The 7758-nt window shown below is 36.8% G+C and overlaps 1 protein-coding gene across 1 annotated transcript; it reads left to right on the top strand.

The window, feature by feature from the left end:
• The first annotated feature begins 4885 nt into the window (after window positions 1-4885).
• Window positions 4886-5326, top strand: LOC145685049 (protein GVQW3-like). Its single transcript, XM_081757392.1, has one exon. It carries the CDS (start codon window positions 4886-4888, stop codon window positions 5324-5326), a length of 441 nt encoding a protein of 146 aa, XP_081613518.1.
• Window positions 5327-7758: the final 2432 nt, after the last annotated feature.

Here is a 7758-nt window from a genome sequence, read left to right as displayed (position 1 = left end):
CATATGAAAAAAATGCAATGAGCTGAAAAGTTGTTGGAAATACACGGTTTTCAATCTAAAATGGTGGAATTAGCCGTTTAGTCCCATGTTAAATGAAAAAGCAATGTTGCCAGTTCAGCAGCCTACTCGAATGGAACGCAAGGACACGCAAAAATGACACGGGCGATTTGCACATTGTTGTGTGAGTGAACCTATAAATAGAACACTTCGGGCGTGTTTCCTGCCAATGTTGTTATGTTGGTATAGTGACAGCCCAAGAAAATATCGAGCTCCCTTTTGGCTAAGCGGTTAGAGTACATGTCTTTGGCGTGGGATTCCCGGGTTCGATTCCCAGCTCGAGCTCATGTGGTTCGAATCCTACGTTAAGCTGTATGTCCATTTTCATATAGCTTCGCTGTTGAAAGGGATACTAAACTAAACTCAAATCAAATCAAATCAAAAGCAATCAATGGGATTTGATTGAATTTGTCCTTTTAACTTTCAATGATACTACTTGTTTAAGTCATATAATAAAACCATAGTAATACAGTTTAAGTCGCTAGATGGCAACACCAGTATTTTCGTACCTTGCACAGTATACAAGCTATATTATTTTATTTTGATATGCTATCAAAACTGTTTGAAAAAAAATTACTAATACGACGTCTATTCCCAAATTTCGAGAAAAGTCAGCAACTTAGTCGCAACCAAGTTGGGTTTCGACCTAAATACAATACTATTTATCATAACTTTCGAAATTATAATGAAGCCGAATACACTATTCAGAGACATCACAAATTGGGGGCCACGTGCTTTGATTTAAGTAGTGTCTTTGATGCACTCTTATCCAAACTGACACAAAGAAATATGCCGGCGACAGTTATCAGATGGACATACTTCTTTCTCTAAAATTGAAACACCAAAATCAAAACTGAAAGAAAATTCTCACAACCATTACAAACACTACGAGGAGTCCCACAAGGATCTACTCTGGCTCCTCTACTATACGTATTTTATGCGAACGATAATCCTATTTACAAACTTCAATACTATCATCTTGCTCTTTATGTTGAATAGCTATATAGCTTATTAGGCATCCTCCCAAAGTGTGCAAACTATTATGAATAAATTAGATAAACAAGGAGAAATCTTCTCTAAATGGTACCAGGAATGAGAACTCAACATAAATCCTAAAGAAATTAAACTTTTGATTATATATCCATCTGGAAAAAGCTTAGCACGAGACCGATTAAAAACTTTCAAACTCAATAATACTAATAGGGTATAATGCTAGACTGACCCGAACTGCCACATATTGAAGTGTCATCTTGCATAACTAACTTATTTTAACACATCATATTTACAACCTTAAACGAAAAGCACTACGCATCATCTATCTTCTGAAACATTTCATTATTAGTCATAATATGACCCAGAAAATCGTAAAACTAATCTAAAAAGTCATAATTCGTACTAATTTAACGTACGGCTCTCCTCTTTACACTCAATAACATCAAACTGATTGCAAAACCCGAATGGATGTGGTTCAGACTTACATAGTGCCGAGCACAAATTGAAGAAATATATCAGAATTCCAACTGTACTTCCAGATCAGGACTTCATCAAAGCCTTAAACACAAAATGTACGATCAGATTACTTAATTTCTGTATTCTAGGATGGATAGTTTGAGGATGTACACATACCAGAAAATGTACTACCTAAGTTTTAGTTAATCTAATATCCCTGTAGAAGTAGTAGTAGTAAGGTAAGAAGAAGAAGAAAATGCACTCTAGTTTTCCGTAAGTAAATCTCGAGATTTGCAGTTTGCAATGCTTTCTGCGGACTATTAGAAGCAACCTGAGATAATGACACATAAGTAAATTACAGGGGTATCTCCGTTCCTTCCGTCTATATTATATACCTTCACACACTGTTCAGACTTATTTCCTACCCATCAACCAATAATCACAACTGGACAAAGTAGCCTCTTCGCTAGACGTCTATTTTCTCGTTTACTGGGAATAAACTGACTTTAACTTCGACTTCTAGAACATTCTAACCAATGTTATGTCCAACTAGAAGGTTACCACTCTCAGCACAGGAGTGCACCCACGGAGAATTCAGCGGGTCCGGGCCACCCGAACGTTCTAATTTAACATTATATTTGTACACTTTCTCAATAAAACTATAGGATGGGGTGCTGATAAAGATTGGGCCTTACCAAGAAAAAATTGAGCTAGGAAGCTGAAATTAGCAAGATATATAGGATAGGATCTGTATAGACTAACTAACTAACTAACTCTATGGCCTATGGAATCCGGAGGTTCAATGCCGCGTTCACAAAAGCTCTCCACTGACTTCTATCCTTAGCCAATTGGATCCAATTTCTACTTTGTATTTTCCTATCTTTGCGAGATCCATCTTAATAATGTCCTCCCATCTTAATAATGTCCGACCATGTCTTCCTAGTGGTCGTTTTCCGATTGGTCTTCAGGTCAAGACTTTGAAAGTGTTTCTACTCTCTTCCATTCTTTAGCTACATGACCTGCCCAGCTAAGCCTCCTAGACTTGACGACCCTAACAAAGTTGGGTAAACCGTATAAATTATGTAGTTGCCCGTTATGAAGTTGCCGCCATTCCCCATTCCCGTTCCTCTTAAGTGCGAATATTAGTCTCAGGATCTTGTTCTCAAATACTTCCAGTCTACGTTCTTCAATCAGAGTAAGCGACCATGTTTCGCAACCATACAGAACAACAGGCATGATTATCGTTTTGTATATTTTAAGCTTCAAATTCCTCGACAGAATTCGCGACGACAAGAGATTTTGAACCGAATAGTAACATGAATTCCCTGCTTTTAGTCGACATATAATTTCTTCGTGAATATGATTTTCCTCTGTTAATATTGATTCCAGATATTTGAAAGTATCCACTTTATCAAAAGTATTATTTAATATTTTAACGCATCCATAATTTCCCGTATAACGATCCCGACGGACTTCCATGTATTTAGTTTTCTCTGCATTTACTTCTAAACCCAAGTCCCTGCAAGCGTTTAATAAGATCTCTGCATTTCTTTCGATTGTTCTCCTATCATCCCCTATTAAATTTACATCATCAGCATATGCCATAACCTGGTGAATACCGTTCAACTGTAGGCCCTGTTTGCTATCTTTGATTTTCCTTCTAGCGTATTCCAGAACAAATTTAAATAATAACGGCGACAACGCATCTCGTTGTTTCAGGCCATTTTCGACGTGAAAGCTCGTGGACAAAAATTTTCCTACCCGGACTTTACTTTGGGATTCATTTAAACATATCTTGATTAATCTAATTAGCTTTCTCGGAATTCCAAGTTCTGTAAGAACGTTGTATAATGTTTCTCTCCTAACCGAGTCGTACACCTTTCTAAAATCTATAAATAATTGATGTACCGGGGTATTGTATTCCCACTTTTTTCGAGTATTTGGCGAATGGTAAATATTTGGTCGATAGTTGATGAATTTTGTCTAAATCCGCACTGATAATCTCCAATAATTTCATCTGCGTATGGGGTCAATCTTGCTAATAGAATATTTGAAAGGATTTTATAGATTGTTGACAGAAGAGAGATGATTCGATAATTATTACAGTCAGTTTTGTCGCCTTTCTTGTGAATTGGAACAATGATTGATTCTTTCCACTCTTGTAGCAATTCTTCCTTGTTCCAGATAAGGAGAATGAGTTTGTGTATCTTGTTTCACAATTTTTCGCCTCGAGCTAAAATTAACTCAACCGGAATTTCATCTACACCCGGAGATTTGTGTTTCTTTAATTTCTTTATAGCGGTTTCTACTTCTATTCGGTTGGGTTCTGGAATATACGGTTCTGCAGTGTGTATCTCCTTTTCTCCACACACATTAGTTTTTGGTTGCGTGTTCAGCAAATCGTCAAAGAAATCTTTCCTTCTATTTAAGATGCTATCCGTATCAGTGAGAACTGTTCCGTTAGCTTTCTTTAATATGTAAGCACGAGGTTGATAGCCTTTCTTAAATTCGCTGATTCCCTTATACATGTCCCGATTGTTTTTATTTCTTTATTATCTTCAAGTTCCTTAATTTTAATTTTCAAAAAATCGCGTTTCTTTGTTCTAAAAGTTTTGGAAGTTTCCCGCCTGATAACTGCGAAATTTTGCGTAATTATTTCATTCGGATTTTGTAGCCATCGTAATTTTGCATGTTTTCTCTTCTCTGTTAGTTTAATGTATTCCTGGTTGAACCATGGTTTGTTTCTACGTATTTCCGCATGTCCTAATTTTTCTTTTGCTGAAATTTTAACGCTACTTCTAATTTCAATCCAAGTATCCTCAACACTAGTGCATTCCGAATTTTCTAAAACCGAGAATCTATTCGAAACTTCAATCTGGTATTCCTCTCTTACTCTTACTTACTCTTTCGGAATTCACAGATCTATTTCCTTCCAACCTAACTTTCTGAACTCCTACTAGATCCATCCTGTATTTCTCTAACTCACTCGTTACGGATTTTAACGCGCCTGCCCTATAAAGACTTCTAATATTCCATGTTCCAAATATCATGTCAATTTTCTTTTGCTGAGGTCGTGCCAAGTTATCAGTCCTTGTCCGAGGCTTTTGTGAATATTTCTGAACAAGTGCTTTTTTTTTTTTTTTTTTTTTTTTTACAGGATGAAGTTGTTAGCCCTACCCAAACCCCCAAGTTGGAGGACCACTCCTATTCGCAGCTAACCTCTATATCTACAGGCCTTCTCCTCGATCCGCAACCTCAGGACGCGCCATGCCGTGGTGACAGGAACCCACGTGACACGGGATCTGTATAGACTATGTTGCAAAATGCAATGTTCTATGATATTAACATTTTTTTTTTTTTTTTCATTTCAGAAGTGAACATGGCTGCACCTCCAGCAAGCTTCAGTCGAGAGGTGCATAGGACCATCATGAAGTTTCTCTTCCTCCAAGGGAAAAGTATGACGCAGATTTACGATCAAATTAAACAAACTTTAGGAGACCGTGGGCTGTCATATGCAATTGTCAAATGCTGGGTAACAAACTTCAAAACTGGCCATTTTGTTGTTGAAAATGAGAAAGCCAGTGGCAGGCCTGTTTCTGTGTTTGTTACGGAAATTGTGCAAGCCATCCAGGACATGATAATGGAAGATAGTCGGATATCAGATAAAAGAATTGCTATATGTATGGGCATATCGCGTGAAAGAGTTGGTAGCATTATTCACAACGATCTGGATATGAGGAAGGTTGCAGCAAAGTGGATCTCCAAACTTATGACAAAGGAACAAAAGCAGGAAAGAGTGAGAGCTTCGCGGACATTTTGAAACATTTTGCAAGAAGTGAGGTTAGTTATCTGGAGAAACTTGTTAATGGTGATGAGAGGTGGATCTATTGTTATGATCCCGAGACTAAAGAACAGTCTAAGGCAGCGTTTCCCAACCAGTGTGCCGCGGCACACTGGTGTGCCGTGAATGGGCCGATGGTTTGCCGCGAGGAACTCGTAACAGAATTATTAATTCTATAGCAGAAGTATTAAATCTAGTTGTAAAAATGGTTAATTACATAAAAACAAGCCTCTTAAGATTATTTTCAGGGTTTTATTTATATATAAAATAAGGAAGTTTCCTCTTCCTGGATCCGCCCCTGCTTTTCTGTGAGAAAGAGATCAGTAATTACAGAAAAGAATACCACCATATTTTTATTTATTATTATTATTATTATTATTATTAGTAGTAGTAGTAATAATAATAATAATAATAATAATAATAATAATAATAATAATAATAATAATAATAATAATAATAATAATAATATCTGAGTGTGCCGCGAGAATTTAAGTTATACCCATAGTGTGCCGCAAGTTAAAAAAGGTTGGGAAAGGCTGGTCTAAGGAATGGAGGCACAGTTCGTCTTTCCGACAAAGTGCCGTGTGTAGAGGTCTGCACAGAAACGAATGGTAAGAATCTTTTGGGATAAGGACAGAGTTCTGCTGGCGGACTATCTTCCAGTGGATGCAACCATTAATACAGCATATTACTGTGGTCTCTTGAGGAAGTTGTGCGAAAATATCAAGGATAAACTTCATGGTAAGATCTCCAAAGGTGGTCTGCTTTTACATGACAATGCCTCCACACACATGGCATCTGAAACACGGGATACATTGGCCACCCTAGGCTTTCAAGTATTGCCTCATCCCCCTTATTCGCCTGACCTAGCTTCATCCGATTACCATCTGTTCCTGAATCTAAAAAGAACATCTCATAGGTCACCGTTTTCAAAGTGTTCAAGCGACAACTGATGCTAGAGGTGAGTGGTTACAGCAGCAGACAAAATACTTCTATTTACAAGGACTTAAAAAGTTGCAGGACAGATGTCGCGAATGCATTGACCTACTAGGATGTGGAATAGTGTGGGAGTTTCCAGCTTCCTAGCTCAATTTTTTCTTGGTAAGGTTCAATCTTTGTCAGCAACCCCTTGTACTTCTTTAACAGGAAAATGATTGATGTAGCATGAAAATTTGATCTAACACTTCATTTTTACTCTTTATATTATGAACAATATAGTTCTATCATTTTTTCTCTAAAAATATAAGTGGAAGTATTTTACAATTACTTTTCGTCTTTTCGGGTGCAAAATAATGCCTGTTCAATATTATATAGTCGTAGTGGCGTGTAATATTGGACTCCTGAAAGCTTGGACTTCTCATAACAAAAATTTCTGAGTGCGCGCCTGTCTCAGTATAGTACAGTTCAATCTCTAATTTAATGGGACCTTTTGATGCAATCAAGGGCGCCGATTTCTATGTAAATTTGGGGGAGTCCATTCAGATGCAGAAGGTGTATATATATATGAGGATTTTAAGACAAATTGCATTCAAATTATGCAAAATATTGTATATTCATAAATACAATACGGGGACCCACATGAGCTTTGGAGGGACTTGGGCCCCCTCGGAATCCCCAGGATCGGCGCCCTTGTATGCAATCTATAATATGGAAAACAAGATCGTATTTAAACGATCTAAGTTGAAAATTAAATTTGTGTCTATTCTTGACAGACATTGAAGAAAGGCAATTTGAAAAAGCGTCCATGTTGTGCGCATCAATCGTGTTGAGGAAAAGCCACAATATGTATACAAGATGGACGTATTGCGTCTCGGTGCGTAGACAAGACAAACGGATAAAAAACAAGCCGTAACTTTTGTTTTTGGAAGAGAAAGAAGCAAGATTTGTGTAAAGTTTACAGAGGCCGTCAAAGATGGCACGTTACATTTGTAAGCAAGTATGTAAAGAGAGAAAAGAACATGAAAAAAAAATAAAGAAAAAGGACAGAACATAGATCGTTCTGCGAAAAACACTGGGAAACTTTCCAACGAACATCTGTCGCTCTATTATAACACTTAATCCTGATTTGTTGCACCCCAAAAAGTTACTTCTAATATAAGGAACAGACTTAACGCTCAATTGTTCGTTATTGCTCGTTGTTCATTTATCACTTGTAAAAGGAGTTACAATGGTAACACATTACAAGCAGTTGTTGAATTCTGACAGAAGTTTTGTTTGTACTATCTTATTTTATATGATGTTGTATCTTGTTTTCGTCCCAAATATTTACTTTAAAATGTCCTTCAGAATGGGTTATAAATTGACTATCATCTGTAGTATTGTCTCTATAACTGTGAAATATATTTATTTATTTGTTTTCGAAGCAACAAAATGCATGCATATATATATATATATATATATATATATATATA

The sequence above is a fragment of the Thermobia domestica genome, chromosome 5 (assembly GCF_964235325.1).
Source record: "Thermobia domestica chromosome 5, izTheDome1.hap1.1, whole genome shotgun sequence".
NCBI lineage: Eukaryota > Metazoa > Arthropoda > Insecta > Zygentoma > Lepismatidae > Thermobia > Thermobia domestica.
This window is presented reverse-complemented; position numbering and strand designations above follow the sequence as displayed.

Excerpts from the sequence above, each read along its gene's own strand:
- LOC145685049 (XM_081757392.1), top strand. The coding sequence starts at position 4,886 with ATGGCTGCACCTCCAGCAAGCTTCAGTCGAGAGGTGCATAGGACCATC.